The sequence below is a fragment of the Theropithecus gelada genome, chromosome 8, assembly GCF_003255815.1.
Source record: "Theropithecus gelada isolate Dixy chromosome 8, Tgel_1.0, whole genome shotgun sequence".
Taxonomy (NCBI): Eukaryota; Metazoa; Chordata; class Mammalia; order Primates; family Cercopithecidae; genus Theropithecus; species Theropithecus gelada.
Window position 1 is genome coordinate 29,194,717 of NC_037676.1, and position 25,694 is coordinate 29,220,410.

General features: G+C 39.7%; 1 protein-coding gene across 3 annotated transcripts in view; it reads left to right on the forward strand.

Annotated features, from left to right (window-relative positions):
• Positions 1-25,694, forward strand: part of RBPMS (RNA binding protein, mRNA processing factor) — a 191,442-nt gene that overhangs the window by 67,652 nt on the left and 98,096 nt on the right. For all 3 annotated transcript variants that reach the window (XM_025394222.1, XM_025394223.1, XM_025394221.1), the window contains exon 2: positions 23,889-23,966. In XM_025394222.1, the coding sequence (XP_025250007.1) occupies positions 23,889-23,966 (78 nt within the window). The remainder of the gene's footprint in view (positions 1-23,888; positions 23,967-25,694) is intronic.

Below are 25,694 nucleotides of genomic sequence, written 5' to 3' on the forward strand. Positions count from 1 at the left end.
GCTTCTGAGGTCTTCAGATTCACACCTGCCATTTCAATGCCCTGAGACTTGGAAGATTTCTTTCTCCTATCTCTCCAAGCTAAAATCGTTTAATCATATCCTGTCATTGACTGTTCTGTTTATAATAAACTTCATGTGTAAAATGACATAAAGAATTGCTTCAGCCATTGACACAGTGTCTGTACTCATGGGGCTTTGTTGTTTAGGCAAGACTGAGATGTCTTTCATTATTTAGTGGGTGTTTTGATATAGGTCATGTGAATGCTGTCTGTCAAGCAAAGCAACAGTGCTTTGCACAGGAACTGAGTTGAGATTCTGATAGATAGGGATTATTATCTCCGCTGTCTCCTGCACCCCAGACAGTTTTCTCTTTGGAATAGCTCACGTTATTTCAGGCTCTCTAGGAGTGTGAGTGAGACTAGTGTCTTTCTCAGGGAAAACTGCCATTTTACTGATTTGTTTCCCAGCAGGAAACTGTCTGTTGGTGATGGATATACTGCTAAGAATAGAGAAAAATGAGAAACTACAGATACTTGCACAGGCTTCAGGGGCAAATTTCATTCATTGAGACATTTAGCCCATTTGTTTGTAACAAATCTACCAAATCTCTCTCATCTTTTAGGGACTGGGGGACGGTAGGCAAGTAGAACAGTGTTATTCCAGGAATTGTCATTAGCCCGAAACTATTATATAATGATTGTGTTTCTTTTCTACCATATTTCAGTCACAGTATCATTTCAAGTGTCCCTCAGAAAGATGTCACATCCATAGATGGCACCTTGTAGGGAGGAAGCAGCAGTCAAGGGTCATTAGTACTAGAACACAGGCCTTTCCTGTCAAGTGCTTTGTCCTCCATATCACTCTGCCTTCCTTCACGAGACGCCTTAACAAGGCTGCATTCGCGTGTCTGAGAGATCATCAGTACAGGTTCTAAGGACGAACAGGTTGTAAGAAGAAGGTGATGATCAAACGTGGATTTTACATCATCAGTCCTTAGTTATGAAAAATATGGGCATTCCCGAGGGCTGTCATAAGTGGCCGGAAATCAGGGTCTGTAAAGTCCAAGGTACGGGAGAACTGGAAGCAATGAATAACTCATGTTTGAGGTACAGAGATGATTGTACCCAGTGTTACCATTTACAGAGAAGGCATCCAAGCCATAATAAACAAAATGCTAGACTAGATGTCACAGGGCAGGGCTGGGGTTGGGGGGTATTGGGAAGTAGAATATCACTAGGTGATAGTTAGGTAATTCATTGCTGGCATTTTATCCAGACACCAGAGGAACATGATCTTTGCAAGTATATTTGTTATCTGTCCTACCTCCACTCCCTACAATAATTTTTAGAAATACTACTAGTGAGTGCATGGGGATGATCTGCATTTCATTTCTTTCAGTGTGGTTCATGTAATTCTGTCATCTTTGACTTCTATAATGATGCCTAGGTAGGGAAGAGTGCCAAATGGTCCTTAGCCCTCAAATTCCTGCCAATCACTGAGTTGTTGGTAGTATTCTCTACTACAGGGGATATACCAGGACAATTAGCTTTAGTTCAAAACCATTTATCGTATCAGAGAATGTGGGAGACTGGCTCCTGGCACTTGAGGAGTTTGTGTCATATGAGATATGCTATTTGTCTAAAAACTATCCTTTTCACATTTGTTACTGTTTGCTAGTCAGAACTTCCAAAATCTTTTCCTTGGAGATTTCCTTCCAAAAATGTCAGTATCTCCTGACTCTCAGAGAAATTGAGGGTTACTGTTCTTAACAGGTGTCTCATGCTGCCTTGAAGTATGGTTACTTGGTACAAATGTCTTCTTTCCCCTTCCTTGTGGATTCGTTGTGGCCTTTGTAGCAGTATTTCTCAGTGTGTGTTCTATGGGCTGCCTATATCTGTTATCATTTAGAGTCCTTGTTAATGGGGCAAATTCCAGGGGCGCAACCTTACTTAGAGTATCCAGGATTCTTCACTTTAAATAGCCATCATACTCTCCCTGTGGTCCTTATGTTTGGGTAACCATTCATGAAGAATCTTGTAATATGGTCTGTGTACCTGACAGCTAGTTTGAAACGCGGAATCTCAGCCCCCACATTAGATCTACTATATTAGAATCTACATTTTAGTAAAACGCTACATGAAAATAAGGATGCAAATTGCTTTGTAACTCTTTATAAGTAGGAAGCACTCATTAATTAATCACTGTTGGTTTGTGGATCTGCTTTTCATATATTTTACTTTTCCAAAAAGAAACCCCCCCAAAAAAACAGCTTTTAGCTTCTTGGAAATTTTGGAGGTGTCTCAGAAGAATTGTTCTCTTATTACATTATTCGCAGTAAAGAATAATAGTGAAAGTTCATACTATCACTAGTATAAGCACAGATTTAGTTATTTCCTCCTAAATAACTGCAGAAGTACCTTATAAAATCTAATTGCAAATCTGTTTCTTATACAAAAGGGTCTAATTGTTCTCTGCCTGTGTGAGATTCACTCAGGGCCTGACTCAAAGGCCTCTGCTCCAAGATCAAGAACATCTTCTCAACAATCTTCAGTGGCACTTGGCAATAGGAGCTTTCAAGGGCCACAATCTCATCTCAGTGGGAGTAGGTACAATTGAATGTTATTTGTATGTTCTTTTAAAACTAGAAAACCTTCCTGTGGATTTAGTCATGTTTCCCAAATGTGCTTGATCAGGAAATTCATCTGTATTGCTTATTAAAAATTCATACCCCTAAGCCTCATCCCCAGATCAACTGAATCAGAATTTCTGGGAGGGAGCCCCAGCAGTCTCTTAACAGATATCCTGGACAGTCTTGTGATCAGGCATATTTAATAAATACTGAATTATGTGATCCTTCCCCCAGCAGATTACCTTTCTGATTATATTTTTTAGCTGATAATCATTCCTTTTGTTTTCTTGAGCATACATTACCCCAAGAGCAGTAAAGAGGAAGCTCAGGATTGCTAGCTTAGTATTGAAAACCAGAAAGTGTGTATAACTAAATACTGCATAATATTGTTTGTCCAGGACTTAAACATACTTGATTAATAAGTATTAACTTAGCATGAGTTTATTAACTTATTGATTAACTTATGCATACTATTGTCTTTTCCATGGACAGTGTCCTGAAGATTGCAAGTGTTACATTTAGTCTGCATGTAGAGGAAACAAGATCTAAAATAGAAAAATGGTGAAATGTCATGAAATATGTGGGGAAAAGAAAGAAAGATCAGACTGTTACTGTGTCTATATGAAAGAAGTAGACATAAGAGACTCCATTTTGTTCTGTATTTGAGATGCTGTTAATCTGTGACCCTACCCCCAACCTTGTCCTTGCAAGAGACATGTGCTGTGGTGACTCAAGGTTTAAAGGATTTTGGGCTGTGCAGGGTGTGCTTTGTTAAACAAGTGCCTGAAGGCAGCTTGCTGGTTAAAAGTCATCACCATTCTCTTAATCTCAAGTACCCAGGGACACGTACACTGCCAAAGGTCTCAGGGACCTCTGCCTAGGAAAGCTAGGTATTGTCCAAGGTTTCTCCCCATGTGATAGTCTGAAATATGGCCTCGTGGGAAGGGAAAGATCTGATCGTCCCCCAGCCTGACACCCGTGAAGGGTCTGTGCTGAGGAGGACTAGTACAAGAGGAAGGCCTCTAGGCGGTTGTTGGCAGTTGAGATGGAGAAAGGCATCTGTCTCCTGCCCGTCCCTGGGCAATGGAACATCTCGGTATAAAACCCGATTGTATGTTCTGTTTACTGAGAAAGGAGAAAACCTTGCCGTAGGGCGAAAGGTGGGACTTGCTAGCGCAATGCTGCTCTTTATGCACTAAAAAGGTTTATGGAGATGTTTGCATATGCATATCAAGGCACAGCACTTTTCCTTAAACTTATATCACAGAGATCTTTATTCATATGTCTTACTGCTGACCTCCCTATGATGATCCTATTATCCTGTCACTTCCCTTTTTCTAAGATGGTAAAGGTAATTATTAATAAATACTAAGGGAACTCAGAGACCGGTGCCCGCGTGGGTCCTCTGTATGCTGAGCGCGGGTCCCCTGGGCCCACTTTTTCTTTCTCTGTACTTTGTCTCTGTGTCTCATTTCTTTTCTCAAGTCTCTCGTTCCACCTAACCAGAAACGCCCGCAGGTGTGGAGGGGCAGGCCACCCCTTCAAAATACATTAGGAGTGTTTGTGTAGGGGCTGACGGGGAGAGGTTATATGTGTGATTTGCCATGTCTTATTCTGCAACTCCTTTTCTTAACATTAAACTTGTGAATGTGCTTCAACCTCAGGGACAAATTGTTGTTATTTAGAGAAATGAATTGTGCATTCTTTTCTTTATAGTTACATAGTTTGTGTACCATCCTTTTTGAACTTAGCAAAAGAATTTATTTCTTGTAAAGAAATAAATGGGTTGGCCTCTAATTTAGTATTGGAGTAATCCTTGTGTCTCAGACAAAAAGATAAATTATCAAATACTTTAGGGTACTACTGTGTTACACATGGTTGAATCTATTGTTTGTGTGTGTCAATCCATGATTAAATTAGGTAGTGTTATCTAATTTGAGTTCTCAAATTCTTGTTTTGTTTGTTTGCTTGTTTTTTTGAGACAAAGTCTCACTCTGTTGCCCAGGCTGGAGTGCAGTGGTGTGAACTTGTGTCACTGCAACCTCCACCTCCCAATTCACGCAATTCTCCTGCCTCAGCCTCCCAAGTAGCTGGGATTACAGGCGCCCGCCATCACACCCGGTTAATTTTTGTATTTTTAGTAGCGACAGGGTTTCGCCATTTTGGCCAGACTGGTCTCAAACTCCTGATCTCAAGTGATCTGCCTGCCTTGGCCTCCCAAAGTGTTGAGATTACAAGCATGAGCCATCACGCCGGGCCTCAAATTCTTACATTTTGTAAATCAGTTCATGGATTTAAATTCTTGCTTATGATGGATAGGTGAGAAGGGAGTCTTTTCATTTTACAACTAAATTCCTGACCGTTTCTGTGAAATAATTTAAATACTATCCAGCTAGGGCTTTTTCTAAGTGAGTGTGTCATTCCAATGCATGAGGAAACTTAGATCCCCAGTCTGAGGAAATTTAAATCTGTGATTCAAAGTTATAATGATAGGTGAATGAATACCTTGCCTACTCTCAAGGAATTTACAATTAAATTGGAAAGGACCTAACTAAAACCTGTGAAACAATTAAAAAAACAGTAAGTCCTGACTGTGGTATAAACGATGCAGTAGAAGTACAGAAGAGAAAAAGAAAGAATTGGCGCAGTGGAGAAAGCTGCTTTGGGGAAGGAGAGTTTAATTTGGGCTTCTAAGAGTAGAAGAGAGCCTTCTATGGAAGTAAAGAATAATTATAAAAGACAATGCAGGCCGGAAGTGGTGACTCATGCCTGTAATCCTAGCACTTTGGGAGGCCAAGGCGGGTGGATCACGAGGTCAGTTGATCGAGACCACCCTGGCTAACATGGTGAAACCCCAACTCTACTAAAAATACAAAAAAATTAGCCAGGCATGGTGCTGGGCGCCTGTAGTCCCAGCTACTCGGGAGGCTGAGGCAGGAGAATGGTGTGAACCCGGGAGGCAGAGCTTGCAGTGAGCCGAGATCGCGCCACTGCACTCCAGCCTGGGCGACAGAGCAAGACTCCGTCTCAAAAAAAAAAAATTAAATAAATAAAAATAATGAAAGACAGTGCTTTTATTTGGGAATAAGCAATGTGTGGTATTAAGACTGACCCAGTAGAACCCAGGGAAGTAATGTATGGAACATTTGAAGGCCAGAGGTTTGGGGATTTTGTTTTGATATAGTTGAAAGAAACTGATCCCTTCTAGCAGTGTTGAGTGTGAGGTCAGAAGAGCAATAATTTTGTTGCGTGTGTGTTTTTTAATGCATTTCGAAAACCAGATGTGTGTCTTTCTGTGTGTATGTTATATATGTATCTGATGTTTGTTGCTTTTTAATGTCTCTAATTTTTGTCATCTAAGGTGACACTGCAAATAAAATTGAAAATTTCTGATGAATAGTATACTCTCCAGCAAAGATGAAAGATATTTGGGCAAAAAAAGTGATACTTGTGCTAGCCTTAAAGGGTCATCTAAGGGCTGTGAGCCAGTTGTGTAGGCGCTGCTTACACTTGATGGTGTTGAGGGATGAGGTGTAAGGCTAAGGGTCCATATTCTTATTCTCTGGGTCCATAGTACTTTTGACACAGTTTCAGTTAGCAAAAAAGTATTGTATATGGTGTGTGGTATTAACCACACTGAAAAGATTTTTGAAAAAATCATGGTTATATTGTAGTTTGGCATAGACATATACAGTCTTTTAAGATTTCTGATGAGATTTTGGGTTTTATTATATTTAGAATATTTGGAAATTCTTTCACTGGGGTCGGAACAAATGACCTGTAATTAACAATAGCTTAGATGTGGCCCTGCAAGAGTGATTGAGAACCTTTGGGTCACACGCAGTGGCTCATGAGGTCAGGAGTTCAAGACCAGCCTGGCCAAGATAGCGAAACCCTGTCTCTACTAAAAATACAAAAATTAGCTGGGCACAGTGGTGTGTGCCTGTAGTCCCAGCTACTTGGGAGGCTGAGGCAGAGAATTGCTTGAAACCCCAGAGGCAGAGGTGGCAGTGAGCCAAGTTTACGCCACTGTACTCCAGCTTAGAAGACAGAGGGAGACTCCATCTCAAAAAAAAAAAAGAACTTTCAGAACCTTGGCACAACAGAACTGCGTATCTGGGATGTTGGTCTTATCTTTATTTGGTCGTACTAAAACACAGACTCTCTGGCACTGTGAGAACTGTCTTGCCCGCACATATAATTGCCTGTGTTCTGGCCAATGCTGGCCTGTCATACCAGGTTCCAAAGATCACTGACAGGCTGGGTCGTGTCTGCTCTGAAAGATCCTTCATATGCCCCTAGGTTCTGACAATTTTGAGAGAATCCTTTCTCAGTTGAGAATAGTTTTGGGAACTGCCCAAGATGTTTGAAATTCACAAAATGGAAAATAATTGAGCTGGTTTCTATAAAATATGCTGTTTTATTTGTGCTCTTTACAGATATATTACAAATCTGTATTTTCAGTCACAGGTTAAACTTCGTAAAGTAATTCCAAATTCCTGAAAGGTGGTGGTGGGGGGGGTAGTATAAATAAGCATTTCAGACTGGAAATTCAGTATTAATAATGAAATATTTGTGTTTAATTTGTTCAGTGATATGCAGTTTGTTAAGTGGTAATGTTCTTTTTCTTTGATAGCAATTGAAGCAGTGTTATGGGTAACTTCTCAAAATATCTGTAGCTAAATGAAATCCTAAGTTTTAGAATTTGATTTACATTCTTTTTTTTTTTTTTTTTTTTTTTTTTGGAGACAGTCTTGCTCTGTCATCTAGTCTTCTAGTCTGGAGTGTAGTGGTGCGATCTCGGCTCCAACCTCTGCCTCCCGGGTTGAAGTGATTCTCCTGCTTCAGCCTCCTGAGTAGCTGAGATTATAGGCGCACACCACCACACCCCGCTAATTTTTAGTAGAGACAGGTTTTCACCATTTTGGTCAGGCTGGTCTCGAACTCCTGACCTCATGATCTGCCCACCTCAGCCTCCCAAAGTGCTGGGATTACAGGCGTGAGCCACCACCCTGGCCTTGATTTACATTCCTTAAGTACTTTTTCTGTCCCTGCTAGCAGAAAGTGTAACGGGGTAGCACTTGAGGAATTTATATATTCATCCCTCAGTATTTGTGGGGGATCGGTTCCAGGACTTCTGAGGATACCAAAACCTGGATGCCCAAGTCTCTAATATAAAATGGGTATGGTATTTGCATATAACCTATGCACATCCTCCTGTATATTTGCATCATCTCTAGATTACTTATAATAGCTAATATGATATAAATGCTATGTAAATAGGTATACTATAATGTGTAGGGAATAATGACCCAAAAAAGTCTGTACATGTTCACTACAGATGCATTTTTTTTTTCCTCAGAATATTTTTGATCTGTGATTGGTTGAATCCATGATGTGGAACCCACAGATATGGAGGGCCTACAGAATTTGTTTAACAAAATCTTGGGTCATACTTAGTCTGCCTGTCAGGTACTTTTCTGAAGGTTCTACAAATATTCACTGATTTATTCCTCTTAGCAACTCTATGAGGAAGGTTTTGTTAATCCTATTTTACAGATGACACTAAGCACTCATTTAATTAATAGTTGGTCCAAGATTGCTTAGCTAATTGGTGTTGGAGCTGGGATTCAAACCCAGGCAATCTGACTCCAGAGTTTATAGCTTTAACACTATGGTCTGCTGAGTAATTCTTTCACAAGAAAAAAAAAACAAAAACAAGTAGATTTAGTCATGGCTCTTAGGTCAGCGTCTGTGATGAACTGGTTGCACATCAGTAATTCTGCAGTTCATTTACCTTGTTTTGCACTGGCAATTCTGTGCTAAATTCTTTAAATTTGTGGCCTCAGACACTGTTGTTGCTGTTTTGAGACAAGATCTCACTGTCACTCAGGCTGGAGTGCAGTGGTGTAAACATGGCTCACTGCAGCCTCAACCTCCTTGGGCTCAGGTGATCCTCCTGCCTCAGTCACCTGTGTAGCTGGGACCAAAGGCATGGGCCACCACATCCAGAGCTAGCTTTTGTAAAGATGGGGTCTCACTTTGTTGCCTCCCAAAGTGATGGGATTATAGGCATGAGCCACCACACCCAGCATGTTGGCCTTTTTTTTTTTTTTTTTTTTTGAGATGGCGTCTTGCTCTGTCACCCAAGGTGGGGTGCAGTGGCACAATCTCCGCTCACTGCAACCGCCACCTCCTGGGTTCAAGTGATTCTCCTGCCTCAGCCTCCTGAATAGCTGGGATTATAGGCGTGTGCCACCACACCTGGCTAGTTTTTATATTTTTAGTAGAGACGGGTTTTCACCATGTTGGCCAGGCTGGTCTCGAACTCCTGACCTCAAGCGATTCTCCCACCTTGGCCTCCCAAAGTGCTAAGATTACAGGCATGAGCCACTGCACCAAGTGGGGTTTTTTTGTTTTGTTCTTTGTTTTTAGATAATGGGATCTCTGTTGCTCAGGCTTTCCTTGAACTCAGCCTCCTGAGTAGCTGGGACTACAGGCATGAACACTGCCCAGCTTCATTCTGTTTTAATTATTACATGAACCATAAATAGATTGTACATTTTAAATAAATGTGTGGTGAAAAGTGGCTTGATTGACAGGTTCTCAATGGCAAGAACTAGGTCTTCCCACCTGGTGTTTTGTGACCTCTGTATGCTTTTAACAAAAGCCTTTCGTTATACCTGTGGAGTTGGAATGGAACTTGGAGATCAACTCTTACACACTTTGATTTCATAAATAAGGAAACTGAGGCCCAACAAGATCAGTCCCGAAGGCCTCAACAGTTTGTTTTAAAACAGAAGCATGATTTAAGCCACAGTCCTCAATTTAATGGTCTTTTCCTCCCGTTATAGTCATTGAAAATTTATATAATGCCAGATTAAATATCTCAATAAACTTTAAAAAATACTTTAGATCAATTTAAAAGCGCATATAATCATGCTAACCTAGGTTATTTCTCAACCACAAACCTCGCCTTTTTTTTCCTCTCACATTTGTTGTCTTTTGTTGTTTCCAGCAGGCACATAACATTGCTAGTTTTACATCATAGCAAGTCTTGTAAGATCTGTGTCTCTACATAATTACACATGCATATAAGCAGCATATAAACTTAATATTGACTTGATTCATACAACCACATAAATAGTTAACAGACATAATTAGGTGGTTATCAGATCAAACAAATACGTCTTTGGTGGAGAGTACTGAGTAGGCTGGGGCATAATAATTGTAGCCTAAATGTACTGAATGTATTCTGAAATTTGAAATGCATACAATTGGAGAAGCTAATCTAAACTAACAATCCAAACTTACAAATATCTAAACTTAAAAATGGAAGTTTGTTCTTTTACTGGAAGTACTCATTATCAGCACTGGGCTTTATAGTATTAAGTAAATTAGTTTGTGAATTAGAGAAAGGCAGTAATGTAGAATATGTTATGTTCTAAAAACTTGTATTTCAGCCATGTGGTGGTCTAAATAGTGGCTGAATGGAATTTTTCTGTAGAAACAGCTTTAGAAAAGTGGGTGATTCTTAGTAGAGAGCTCACCAAAGCCCCATTAGGCTACATAAACATCTGTGCTCTGTGAACGTCCCTAGGCTTGACCCTCTTAGTCTTTTTCCTGGTATTAGCTTCAAAATATTTTACATTTATATTCTTGCTATTTATTTTCTATATTACGTGAGATACATCTGGAATTAAGTCTAGATGTTAAAGCAGACTGTAGCTAAGATTTCTTACAGTACCATAAAAAGTAGTGATTAAACAAATCAGGAAAATTTTAAGTTGAAATACCTCTTTTTTTTAAAAGAGTCATGTTTATTTTATTGCCTTTTAGATTATTGCATCTAGTAAATTAAAAATCAACGGAGCTGGGTGTGGTGGCTCACACCTGTAATCCCAGCACTTTGGGAGGCTGAGGTGGGTAGATCAATTGAGCTCAGGAGTTCAATAAATGTTTTGACAGTTTGTATTTCTCTACCAAAAATACAGAAAATTAGCCAGGCATTGTGGCATACACCTGTGGTCCCATCTACTTGGGAAGCTGAGGTGGGGGAGGATCTCTTGAGTCTGGTAGGTAGAGTTTGTAGTGAGCCGCGATCACACCGCTGCTGAGGTGGGGGAGGATCTCTTGAGTCTGGTAGGTGGAGTTTGTAGTGAGCCGCGATCACACTGCTGCATTCCAGCCTGGGTGAAGGTGAGATCCCATCTAAAAAAAGAAAATAACGGGAAAAAGACCAATCTTCTGGTGGGACTTTAAAATAGAAATGCATATGCACCCCTAACTACATAGCTTCTACTGCCTAGCTTTACCAACTGATATCAATCTCTTCATTGATGATGATATAATTATTTATTCCTGACAGCATTATGGCATCATAAACAAGTGATTTATATAGTTTTAATCTAAATAGACTCCAAATAAAAAGTGACTTGATAACTTTTAGGGACAATTTTTCTTCAAAAGTTTTAAATATTAAAATTTATTTAACGTATACTGAAATTTGCTTAACTAAACTTTTAAATTTGACCTCATCGTAGTTTCATATATAGTTTTTGTTTGTTTGTTTGTTTTTGGGAGGCGGAGCCTCACCCTGTCGCCCAGGCTGGAGTGCAGTGGCGCTATCTCAGCTCATTGCAACCTCTGCCTCCTGGGTTCAAGTGATTCTCCTGTTTCAGTCTCCTGAGTAGCTGGAACTACGGGCCCCCACCACCACGCCCGGCTAATTTTTTGTATTTTTTAGTAGAGACGGGGTTTCACCATGTTAGCCAGGATGGTCTTGATCTCCTGACCTTGTTTCCCATCTTCCTTGGCCTCCCAAAGTGCTGAGATTACAGACGTGAGCCACCGCATCCTGCCTCACGTACAGTTCTAAGAATACAGAGAGATCACTTGTGCCCTTTGCCTAGTTTCTGCCTGTAGTAACATCTTAGAAAACTGTAGCACAATGTCACAATCAAGAAGTTGATATAATCCACCAATTTTGTTTCTGTGAAGTTTTATTATATGTGTAGGTTCATGGATCCACCACCACGGTCAAGTTAGTGGGGAACAAGTCCCCACTACAAAGATCCCTAAGGTTGCTTTCGAGTACGTTAGATAAGTGGGATTATGCCTTATGTAATCTTTAGAGGTTTGGCTTTTTTTTACTTAGTGTAATTCCCTTGAGAGTCATTCAAGTTGTTGCTTGTATTAGTAGTTTATTTATTCTCATTGCTGACTAGTAGCCCATGTTATGTATATATCTAGTTTGTTTAACCATTCAGGTTTTTGTGTGAACATGAGTTTTTATTTCTTTAGAATAGGTACCCAAGGGTACAACTGCTAGATTGTTTGGAAATTGCATAGTTTGATAAGAACCTGTTTTCTAGTGTGGTTGTACCTTTTTGCATTCCCAACAGCAACATATGTGAGAGATTTCTGTTTCTCTGCATCTTCACCAGCACCAGTATTATCACTGTTTTTGTGTCATATGAGATACAATCAGGTATGGATTTTAATGTAAATATAAAGTAGCTAAAATATCATATACTACAATAAAAAGTGATGATTAAACAAATCAGTAATATTATAAAATTAAGTAACATTATACTTTTTTTCTTTTTTTTTGGAGACAGAGTCTTGCTCTGTCACCCAGGCTAGAGTGTAGTGATGCAATCTCGACCCACTCCATTGTCCTCCTTCTGGGTTCAAGTGGTTTTCCTGCCTCAGCCTCCTGAGTAGCTGGGTTTATAGGTATCTGCCACTACGCCCAGCTAAGTTTTGTGTTTTTAGTAGAGATGAGGTTTCACCATGCTAAAGGTGAAGGGGATTAAGCTCCACTTCTTTAAGGGAGGAATATCAAAGAAATTGTGGACATAGTTTAATATGAGGAAACGTAGGAACGGAAAGGTTAAGTGATTTGTCCAAGTGCATACCTTGTGAGTTGCAGAACCTGGATTTGAATCCCAGCAGACTCCATGTGTTTTTGGTTGTTCTGTGAACCATATGCTTTGAGCACTTAACCTCTTGAGTGCATATTCGAACTCACAAGGTTTGGTGGCCCCTTGCCTGTAATCCCAGGACTTGGGGAGGTGGAGGCAGGAGGATCACTTGATCCCAAGAGTTCAAGACCAGTCTAGGCAGCATAGGGAGAACTCATTTCCACAAACACAGAAAACAAAAAAATTAGTCAGGCCTGCTGTGAATACCTGTTGTCTCAGGTACTTGGCAAGCTTAGGCAGGAGGATCTTTTTGAGCCGAGGAGGTTGAGGCTGCAGTGAGCTGTGATTGCGCCAGTATAACCTGTTTCTTTAAAATAAAAAAAAGTTTTAATGACTTTCTTCATACTTACATGTTCATATCTAGATATTCATGAGTGATATGGCCCTCTCTTTTATATCTGGTTTAGTACTTTGACCCAATTTTTACATTCACTTATTTAGTTGATAGATACTGATCACCTCCTGCCAAGTACTGGGATGCTCACTGTCATACGGGAAAGAACTTTCAGTTTAAAGATGAACTAACTGGCTTGGCACCAAAAAATTTAAACTATATATTGGGCAATTTCTGATAACTAAATATTGGGAAATAAACCTCCCCCACCCCAGCTTTCTAGTTCACACCTTCTCTAATTGTTAGAAGCATGGTGCATAGTTTTAAGAATGCATTGTAAACTGAAGTTGGCAATGGGATGAAGTTCCTCAGAGTTTGTATATTGCTAATATCAAAAGCAATAAATACTTGAGAGTCCTGGGCAGTGTTGGAACTGTGAACTGCCACTGTCTAATTTTTTTTCCTGGTACTTTAAATGACCACGAAGAACTCTGTGTCGTCTGGGTTAGTTTTAACTAGGTAGTTTGAGAGAAATGAAATGACTCGTTTCTTTGAAGAACTCTGCTTTGTAAAATGAGTCACCAAATTATGCTAAAGGAGAAAGGAAGAGAGGTCTTAGAATTTTGATCTTTTTCATATTCTGTGCTTATATTTCATTTTGTCAGTCCATAGAAAAGTCTTTATTGTGGTAATCATTTTGACATTAAACTTCAGGATACTTAGGATTAAACCATAAGGGCATGTGCACCTTAGGGCATTAGAATGCAACTTTATGTTCATAATACACTGGACTGATGTATACATTAAAAAACTTAATGTTTTAGCATGTATGCAGTGAAATTGTGTGAAAAGTAACATTTCATAGGCTGACCAGGGTTGAAATAGAGCAAGCCACCTAACAATTAGTTAGAAGAACTAAAGGATGGAGTAAGAACAGGACCAGAGTTAAGGGATGAAGCATCCTGCCTTTATAAGGAACTTCTTTGTTGAACTCTAAGGATTTGACAACCATGTTTCTTGTTTGACAGCATTCAGTGAATTTCCTAATACTGAGGTTAAGTTCTCTCATATATACACACATATAGTTTCCTGTCTAGTCTAATTCAAACCTTAAATTCTTAATTTGTATCTGATACACCTCTTTCCCTCTGTGTCTGAGAGTACTAAGGGAATTTCTTAACGAGGTTAAGTGTTAACATATACAGACACTTCTCTTGCCTATACTTTAGCAGCTTAAAACCCTAGGAATTCTCACCTTTTCTCTTTCCCTTTTAGATATATGGCAGACATGAGGAATGGCCTGAGTTGGAGTTTGCTTCTTAAGAAGTTCTATCAGGCGGGGCGTGGTGGCTCACGCCTGTAATCCCAGCGCTTTGAGAGGCCGAGGCAGGTGGATCACCTGAGGTCAGGAGTTCGAGACCAGCCTGGCCAACATGGTGAAACCCTGTCTCTGCTAAAAAATACAAAAATTAGCCAGGTGTGATGGCGGGCGCCTGTAATCCCAGCTACTCGGGAGACTGAGGTAGGAGGATCGCTTGATCCTGGGAGGCACAGGTTGCAGTGAGCTGAAATTGTGTCACTGCACTCCAGCCTGGGTGACAGAGTGAGACTCGGTCTCAAAAAAAGAAAAAAAGAAGTCCTATCAAAGTCAGAGCTTATGAAACATTCTGATTAGAAGTCAGCATTGAATTGGGCTGGGATTGACTCCTCAAAGATTGAACATAGTGGTGTGGTGTACCCAGTGCTAACTTGCTGTCCCTATTCCCCAAGCATGTCTGAGCAGTGCTCAGGTTCTGCCTTTATGAATTATGGAACATCATTGTTCTTGTCTTTTCCACCTGTGCTCCCATTAGTCTTCCTTCTTTCCATCATCCTGCCGAAAACTTTGTGATCACCTTGGCAAAGGGACCTTGGTTTCCATAGGCCCTAAATCAAGGTGTGAATTTGGTTATTCTACAGATTGTGTCAGTCAGTAACTGTCACTTACAGTAAATACTAGTGGATTCCTCAAAACCAGGGAGTCATGCACTGTGGGTAATTATTAATATATGGACGGCTTTTTCTTTTAGAAAGGAAAGAGCAATGATTAATACTAAAATAGGCTAGGTGTGATAGCTTACACCTATAATCTCAATACTTTGGTAGGCTAAGGTGTGAAGATCACTTGAGACCAGGCGTTTGAGACCAGCTTGGGCAAGACCTCGTCCCTACAAAAAATAAACATAGTAAGATTAATTGGATGTTGTGGCACACACCATTAGTCCTAGCTACTCGGTTGGCTGAGGTGGGAGAATCACTTGAGCCCAGGCATTCTAGGCTGTAGTGAGCTATGATCGTACCACTGCACTCCAGCTTGACCAGAGTGAGACCCAAACCTGGGAACCTGGAAGTTCATAACAACAGCACAGTGGCTTTTTTTTTTTTTTTTTTTTGAGATGAAATCTTGCTCTGTCACCCAGGCTAGAGTGCAGTGGTGCGATCTCGGCTCACAGCAACCTCTGCCTCCCGGGTTCAAGTGATTCTCCTGCCTCAACCTCCCAAGTACCTGGGATTACAGGTGCCGACCACCACGCCGGCTAATTTTTGTATTTTTAGTAGAGATGGGGTTTCACCGTGTTGGTCAGGCTGGTCTCCATTTCCTGACCTCAGATGATCCACCTGCCTCGGCCTCCCAAAGTGCTGGAATTAGAGGCATGAGCCACCATGCCTGGCCAGTGGCCCTTTTTTAAATCCTATGGTTAGTGAATCCTTGGTGACTATAGCAATGTGATCTCCTGAACCAAAGCATGCCTTCCCAGGGCACGAAAAAGGAACGAGTCTTTAAGTCCAATAGGTGACCATTTTCAGGAAGTAAGAACTTGACCACCTGCTTTTCTTGAAGTCATTGCCAACTAGAAACTGGAGCTTGACCAAAGCCAGTTCACTTCTGCTGAGCTGCAATCAGAATTAAATGCTTGCCATTTTAATGGTTGCAGTAATCCATTTTCATGGTGGCAAGGCCTGAATGGGAAATCATACCAAGACTACAAAGCCTTCTTTGGAAATGAGATGACCAGCAGTCCTTAGCAGGGTTGAGTCTTGCAACTTGGTGTTTCAGCTCATGGTTACAAAGTAAACAAATAACTTATAGATTATTTAAAAAGAGTAAGGCCGGGCGCGGTGGCTCAAGCCTGTAATCCCAGCACTTTGGGAGGCCGAGACGGGCGGATCACGAGGTCAGGAGATCGAGACCATCCTGGCTAACACGGTGAAACCCCGTCTCTATTAAGAAATACAAAAAACTAGCCGGGCGAGGTGGCGGGCGCCTGTAGTCCCAGCTACTCGGGAGGCTGAGGCCGGAGAATGGCGTGAACCCGGGAGGCGGAGCTTGCAGTGAGCTGAGATCCGGCCACTGCACTCCAGCCTGGGTGACAGAGCGAGACTCCGTCTCAAAAAAAAAAAAAAATAAAAAAAAAAAAAAATAAAAAGAGTAAAAGAATTTAACCAGTGTGTAAAATTTACAAACTGGGCTCTGATGCCACTCTTGTGTGTTAAAACAACCCAGCTCTATGAGATTTGTGCTGCACGGTTATGTGGAGGCCTTAACTTCTGAGTTTCTGAAACCCAAGTTTATATTACATGGTCTGTCAGAAGAGGGATGGCACTGCCATAGGTCTTGGAATGGGAGTGATCCCTCTGTTCTTGTCTCAGTAGAGCAGTCACAAAGCAAGAATACTCCTTTGACTGAAACCAGGATGTTTCTGCTCTTGGGGCAACCTTAGTCACTGGTTCCCTTTTTTGGTTAGGATTATTTTTTCAGAAGTAAATACTGACTGTTGGTCAGAATTGAAATGTGAAGCAAGTTACATGAATATATTTTTGCCAGATCAAGCTTGTCCCTGAGGATCAAGGATAGGCAGGAAAATGAGAAAGAGTATTTCTAAGGACAGTGGACACACTGAGTTTGTATTTCCAAACCAAGGAAATACATTTGGGCTTGGATTTGTTCTCATTTTTAAAATAGTTGTTTATACTTGTAATTTAAATGCCAAAATGTATAAATACACAAAATGAAGTTTATCTATAATTCTACCTTCCTCTCCACTATTAACATATAGATAACTTGGTATGTATTCCTTTAATACCTTTTTTTCCCCCTTGAGCATGTATTAACTTATAAAAACCCCAAGAGAATTAAACCGGGGATATGGGCAGTTCCTGCTGTTTGCTTTTTCCCTTAATAATTATGAACCTTGTTCTATGTCAGTAAATCTGGATATCTACTTACTCAGCTTTTTAAATGTGCAAGTTAATGAATTTGGGCTTTTTTTTTTCCCCAAAAAAACTTTGTTAATTATGAATTTACGTTTGTTGAAATTGGACATATGTATTTGTAAGTATGTTTTAATTATCATAAGTTAAAATGTGAATAATTTTCCTAGTAACCATATATTGATCACTATTCTGGTCTATATAGTCCTGAAGTTTTTTTGCACTTTCTCTTTTTGGGTCTGTCTCCATTTCAGTCTATGTCTTACATTTTTCTCCTTGATTCAGATTGATTTTTATCCTACTTCCCTTTCCCCCGTTCTAAATACCTTTATCTTATAATACTAATCTCTCCTGCCTTTTTGCCATATATGGGTGTTTGTCAGTTGATGTTATGTAACTCTGTTGATACAATTGTGACTGGGAAATGCCATCTTATTTTGTTTGCCATGTCATCAACTGAACCGTTTACAAGCAAATACTTATATCTCCATGAATACGGGATTATGTAAATCTTTGGATTTACGTATATTTCTAAATCAGTCAAGAGATATTTATAGAACATACACTCTGTGTCTAGGACTGTGTTATACACTACAAAAAACAGCCTTCAAACTGTAAAACGCCCATAGAAAGGTTTCATCTGTGAATCCACTGTGTGTTTCAAGAATGGTTTCTCCAAAAGAATGATTCAAACATATAGCACATTTAAAAGCTGCTTTGGGGGTCTTCATTTATATCTTTAAGAATATGGGTAGATTAAGAGCGAGCTAGCAGAGAGAGAGATGAATATAGCCATTAACACTATGGGTTTACTCAGAGTGTTTCAAATAAGTAACTATACACAGTCATTCCTGAATCATTAGAAGATATTTATCCTTCCCAGTGCCATGAATTTAAGAGGAACCTCAAGAGGCCAGCTCAGAGCAACTAGATGGATGACCTTAAAACTTTTATGAAAAACTAGAACATGCACAGAAAATGCTCATAGTCTTTGGATACTATGTGTTTACCAGATGTGGCTGCTAGTTGAAAAGTGTGTGTGATTATTCTCTCTTGTGTACTGAAGTCGAGCATTTTTCTATTGCTTTTTATTTTCATGCCTAGATTACCAACAAGATTAGATGCGCTCTTTATTAAAGAGAGCATTTCAAGGCCTGCTTTTGGCCTTTCTCTCCAGGGAAGCTCAAGACTGCCACAAATGACTTTACTTACTGAATCGGAGTTTATTACATGAGACGCCAGTCAATAAAATGTCTTGCCTTTCCTAGTGGGAGCTGGCAATGCCATTTAAGAACACGTGGCCAGTTTATCCAAATCTGACTGTAGCCTCTGCAGGAATGCTGGATAATGGCTAAGCCAAGAACACTCTTGCTCTTCTGCCCAGCACAGGATGATTTTTACTAGCATTTATTCTTTCAGTCCTATTGGTGTAAAAAGGAAGTTGAAGGTACATCTACAAATCTTCTTGAGTCCCTTTGGGACAAAACTGTCAGCAGTTTCATCTCTTGAACTTCTATGAGGCATGTTGTGTACTTGTCTAAGAAATATGTTTCCCCGTGTGTTCCATAAAGTAAACATCTGCGGATGCTAAAGGCATAGTGCCAGGCACATCTGTGTCCATAGACATTGCTGGTAAACTAAGGGCTGCTCTGGATAATGCTTTGACCTGCTGCAAAGTTCAGTTGGCGTAGTAATTCATTTGTTATTTTTGGGGAACAGTTTTGTTAATGAGTATTTCATCATGGATTTACATGCTGCTTATGCTTGTATCTTACTCTTGGGGTTTTTTTACTTACTTTGTGAATGAGCTAAGCTTTCTGTGATCACAGGCAGCCATTACATATTCAGTTTATTTCACTGACAGTAAGCTCCCTGAAGGCAGGAATCATGTCTTTATGAATTCAGTAGGCTTAGCAAAGCCAAAACTCTGAAGTGCCCTTTAGTGGCTCAGATGAAAAGTATGATGGTAATATACTTTTTAGAGTAGGGAAACTAAAATATTTTAAAATATTTCTGTGATTCCAGGCCAGGCACGGTGGCTCACACCTATAATCCCAGCACTTTGGGAGGCCAACACGGGCAGATCACCTGAGGTCAGGAGTTCGAGACCAGGCTGGCCAATATGGTGAAACCCCATCTCTACTAAAAATACAAAAATTAGCTGAGTGTGGTGGTGAGCACCTGTAATCCCAGCTACTCGGGAGGCTGAGGCAGGAAAATGGCTTGAACACGGGAAACAGAAGTCTCAGTAAGCCAAGATTGCGCCATTGCACTCCAGCCTGGGCAACAAAGCGAGATTCCATCTCAAAAAAAAAAAAAAAAAAAAATTTGTGATTCTAGATCCCAGTCACCATAGAAAAGCATGAATTTGATCTTCAGGAAGCTATTTTTTCCATTCATTATTCATGATTTTTTAAAAACTTGCTTGATGACTTTCCTAGTCTGAGGAGGTCTCTAGGATTCCAAGCACATTATGCTCTTGGATTTAAGTGACCTCTAATTGGAATCAAATACATAATGTAAGTATTCAGAAATTATTTCCCCCTTGTCAGTGTGTTCTGCTGGAGGAAAGAATATCTCAGTGAATGAGATGAGATATTCTGGTAGATTTCTGAAACAATAGTGGACTTCATGAGATTCTAGGAAACCTAAGTCTCGTCCATGTTTAAATAAAATGCCAAACATCTGATCTGCCTCCAGTTTGATGAACAAAACAGAGTTGCTTTGAGCCTCTTGGCATCTATGGGTGAATGGCAAACTTAGGCCTGACAGGAGCTCGGATTTTCTTTTTCCCTATGTATAGCAATTTTCTATTGAAACACTAAGATAAGAATCTCTTCACTTTCCATTATGGAATATTTACCTAAGAAAGAATTTCCTCCATAAACTTCGTAATATAATATTGATACAAATATCGACTTTGTCTCTAGTCCCTTAAAGAAAGGGAGGTAATAAATTGAGGTAGTTCTTAACCTAATAAAATAAACTTACAGTATTTAATGCATATTTATTTTAGAAAGATGGAAAATACAAATAAGCTAATGAACATTAAAATCAGTTACTATACCATTGAGAGCTAAATGATAGAAACATTTGAGTACACATACTATAAGATAAATTTTTTTCCTTTATCAATACTTATATGTTGGCTACTTTATAAAACAAAGTGGAACTATATATACTTTTTTCTTGAACATCATTTTTATTGGCTGTGTAGTATTTCATTGTATGATACAGATGAACTTTAATTTATATTAAGTAACCTTTTGTTGATAATCCCCAGATTTCAAGTAACCTCTGTTGGTAAATTGACGTTTATGATGCCCTTTTCTCTATAACAATGTCATAAATAATAGTTTATTTTCTAGGTTAACTCCTCAAATTCTAATTCATATTTATCACATGGTAAGATGCACCACTAGATAAATGGCACCATGACACCTAGAACGTAGGTTCTGCTTACCATATCATTTTTGTGGAAATCCCTGTAATCCATTAGCACCTGGCACAGTGTCAGAGAGAAAACAGGCACTCCCCAAAATCTGAATGCATGGGAGATGATATTCTCGCTCTGCCCAGGTTGTCCTGACCAGAACAACCAAGTGGAACACATGGGGTTCACTTTCTGGACTATGGGAAGAGAGTTGCAGGTGACAGGGAGGGCACACTGGATTAGCAGGATTTCCTCACTGTTTGTATCTTTGACACTTGTCAGCAATTCTGCCTCGGCCAACTTCATAAAGACCCCCAGGAACTTGTTTATCTGGTGACAAAGTTGGGGGTATTGGAAGTGAGGATGCAAAAGATACAGAAAACTTGAACAACAAACTTCACCTAATTGATACTTATAGATCATTCCACCCAGCCCCAGCAGAATACACATTTGTTTTAAGTGCACACAGAACATTTACCATGTTCTGAACCATAAGACAAGGAATTGATGGGCATAAAAAAAAGCATGTACCTTTCATATATAGGAATTCCACTTCTAGGTGTTTATCCAAAAAGAAAGAAAGTATACATCCATACAAAGATTTGTACATGAATGTTCAAAGCCATTTTATTTGTAAAAGCCAAAGCTAGAATAACCCAAATGTCTGTCAGCATGTGAATGGATAAACAAACTGTGGTGTATCCACACTCCAGAATACTTCTCAGTAATAAAAAGGAATAGACTGTTGATACATTCAACAACATAGATAAGTCTCAAAGTAAATTTCACTTCATGCTAAGGGAAAGAAGCCAGATGAAAAACATACTCTGTGGTTCCCGCTGTGTAAGTGTTTGAAGCATATATATAAAGAGACCAGATCTGTGATTGCCTAGGGATGGAGAATGGTGGGACAGAGTGAGAGGAAGGATTAAAGGGGCATGAATAAACTTTTGGTGGTGATAGATTGTCTTTTGGTTGTGATGTTTCTTAGGTTATACATATCTCAAAACATAAAATCGTACACTTTCAAGATGTGTAGTTTATTATATATCAATCATAACCTCAATAAAGCTGTTTATAAATCATAAAATAAGGCATTCAGAATTCTGGGGCTATTTACATCATTACAGTGTTTATCAAACACACATGCAAATGGCATGACATTTTACTGGGTACTGTGCTGGGTCAGTAAACAGGCCTTGCTTGGTGATTCGCACTTCTGTATAACAATAAGCAATGAAAAGTGTTGGGAATCTCACAAAAAGCCTAAAGCTAGACGAGGTGGCTTATATCTGTAATCCCAGCACTGTGGGAGGCCAAGATGGGCGGATCTCTTGAGCTCAGGAGTTTGAGATCAGCCTGGGCAACATGGTGAAACCCCATCTTTCCAAAAAATTAGCCAGACATGGTAGCACACTGTCTGTCTCTCTGTCTAATATTCTCCCTGTCTTTCACTGAGGAAAAATCTTCCATGTATATACATGGTTAACAATTGAACAGTTGAGCATCAAGTTTTCAGTTTTGTTGCATCCGTGTGAGTAGAAAAAAAGAAACAGAAAATATGATGACAATTCAGTAGCTACTCCTTGCCTATTGAATCAAGATCAAATTCCTGAGCCAGTGGCTTTTGATGTTTTGTGTGGTTTGACCCCAAGCTTCTTGTTTAGTTTTGGCTTGCCCTTTCCCGAGAATGTATTTTTTCTTCCTCTACTTCACTGCCTTGGTGAATGCTTTTCTCTGCCTGTGATTCTTAGGCATCCCACCTCATCTTTTGGCTCTATTTGGTAAATGCCCATCTTTTAGATTCTTATTCGGATGCTTTCTCTGGTGTTTCCCCTGTGTTCTGTATTTTAGTAGACACTAAGCACATAGTGTACACCCTACACTATATGTATTTACATATGTGTCTTGAATGACTTTTATTAGTGGCACCGTGGCCAGGTACCTTGGTCATGGTAGGCCTATGTGTTGATTGTGCCTTAAACACAATGGGTGGAAGGCAGTATAGTGATTCCTCAAAGATGTAGAAGCAGAAGTACCATTTGACCCAGCAATCCCATTACTGGATATATACCCAAAGGAATATATGTCATTCTGTTAGGAAGATACATGCGCGTGTATGTTCATTGCAGCACTATTCACAATAGCAAAATCGTGGAATCAACCCAAATACCCATCAGTGATAGACTGGAGAAAGAAAATGTACACATACACCATGGAATACTATGCAGCCACAAAAGGGAATGAGGTCATGTCCTTTGCAGGGACATGGATGGAGCTGTAAGTCATTATCCTCAGCAAACTAACACAGGAACAGAAAACCAAACACCACATATTCTCACAAGTGGGAGCTGAAGGATGAGGGCATAGGGACACATGATGGGGAACAGCACACATTGGGCCTGTCAGGGGCTTGAGGGGAGGAAGAGCCTCAGGAAGAACAGCTAATGGTTACTGGGCTTAATACCTAGGTGATAGGTTGATCTGTGCAGCAAACCACCATGGTATGTGTTTACCTTTGTAACCTGCACATCCTGCACATGTACCCCAGTACTTAAAATTTTAAAACAAAAAAACAAAACAAAAAAACGCAATGGGAATGATAGTTAGTGAGGTTGGCCCTGCTGTTTTGGAACCAAACAGATGCAGAATTAATGCATTTTGGTTACTATTTAGGTGCATTGGGCTTAACTGTACTTTTACATTTATTAAAGGTATTGTAATTAATGCCTATGAGGAAAGCAGCAACAAAACAAGCAGGAGGAAACAAATTGTTTTTGTATTATTTTTGAAGCACATTATATTGACCATATATTTAGGGCAGAGGAGTGGCAGAGTTACTGTGCTCATGTCATTTTTTTCTTAAGCTAATATTTAAATTATATGGAACCTTCCCCCATCCTTCACATTTTTATAACTGTGCAATGGCTAGTTGGGAAAAGTTAGCTTGTAAATTTAAATCAACTAGATGTAATTCACTCTGAATAATTCACATAGAAATATTCAAGTGTTGGCTTAGGGAATGTACCTTAAGATAACACAGAAAGCTGCATCTCCCCTAAAATTTAAAAAGGAAAAAAAAAAGAGTTGGTTTAGTGGCATCTTAACAGTGAAGTATTCATTGTATCATGGAAAGAGCATGAATTTAGTATGAGTTGTGGAACATTTGGAATAACATGTTTTTGAGATTTCAGGTGAGAGTTAACTCTCTGGAGTGTCCACACCCTTGATCACTTCCTAAATTTATTTTTCCAGGTCCGGACCCTATTTGTTAGTGGCCTTCCTCTGGATATCAAACCTCGGGAGCTCTATCTGCTTTTCAGACCATTTAAGGTACCTTTTTTATCTTTCAGAAATTATAAAATGAGACAAAAGTCTGTATGCTTCCTGAGGGCTTTTTGGAGCAAGAAATGAAATATTTGAGAAAGCACTTCATAAAGAGATGTTTTTAAAAGGTTAATGAGTAAAGGAGATTTAACAACTGAGTTCTAATGTATAGTCTCACTTAGGATAATTACATAATTACATATTTATATTTCAAATGCAATAATGTTAGTGAAGATTTATTCCTAATTTCATATCTTATTATTTGAAATAGTACTGTTGATACTGTTCTTCGGAAATGTAAATAGGTTTTTATGAACTGGGTTAAGAACCTAACCGCGATTATTTTTTCCATGGGAAAACTTTCAAACAAAGTAAAACAAAATTTTAAAGGATACCTAGTTATGAGTTGAGGGTCATATTTCCTGGTGTTTATTGAAATATTTAGTGCAGTTACCTGTCCTTCCTATGGAAATAAGATCACTTGATAGATACGTAATGTTGCTAGGATTGAAAACTTCATAGTATATTAGACACCAAGCACTTAGAAACTATGCTGAAATAACCATGCTGCCAAGAAGAAACCTTTTGAAGGTTGGCCTTTGGAGGATAGGAGAAAGCTGGAGCTGATCGAATCGGGGCCCTGGAAGGTATATGTGCCTTCCCTGGAAGGGCCTATGTTCAGGAAGTCTTAAGTTGGTCAGTGTGGATGTGTTAGCAGTGCCTGGCAGGGACCGCACTTACGATTAGGTGATGGACTATCTTGATTTCTGGTTAAAGATCATCCTCATTGAAGCAGGTCCCCAGTGATAAAGGCATGACAGGTTGAGGGATAGGATTCAGCTTCTTAGGGAGAGAGAATAGGATATGACAACTAAAAACTCTTGTGTTGAGGAGGAGGAAGGAGGGTTGCGGGGGCAGCCAGTTAGACCCAACAAAGATAAAACAGTCTAGCTTATGTGCCAAGAGGGCACCATGTCATAATGGACATAACTCCATCTGACAGCGTCCCTTTAATGCAACAATAATGATGATGGCCCAGGGGAACAGAGGTCAGGCACCAGGTCAGGTGGGAGGAAGTAAGAAAGGAAGAGAAGGTGGTGTGAAGAGAGTGCCACCTTTTATAGAATTTCCTGAGTTTCTTCTGCCGGGTTGTACTTTTATAAAAGGGACTATTTTTCTATCCTTTTTATAGAATGAAAACTTTTAAAGCAAATTGATCTTCTTAGTATATAAAATACTGTCATGTTTTGGGGAGAGAAAGACATTCACCAGCAAGCCCCTTACATGAATTATTAAAGTGTCGTCACAGTCTTTTCAAATGGGTGAATCTCATTTTTTCAAATGAGGAAAATGAAACTTGGAGCAGTTGAATAAATTGTGCTCCAGTTTACACACATAAAAAATGGCAGAGCCAAGATTCAAACCCAAGCAGTCTGACTCTGTCCTCTCTGTTCTGAACTATTATGTTATACTGCTTTTCTGTTTGTGACTTGAGAACACAGTATATCCCTACCAGTGGTGTTTTACTTGAGTGAAATATCCACTTGTCCTTTGCCTTCGAGACCTTCATGGTGTTTAAACCTCCAATTTTTTCAGAATAGAACACCTTGAAGAAAGGAAGAGGCAGAGCTGTGAATCATGACCTCTCTGGCCATAAGAGCTCAAGGCCTTTGAGGTGAAATGTTTATAGTAGCTAATTGGCAACATAGTTCTCTGCTGGGAAGATGTAAGGAT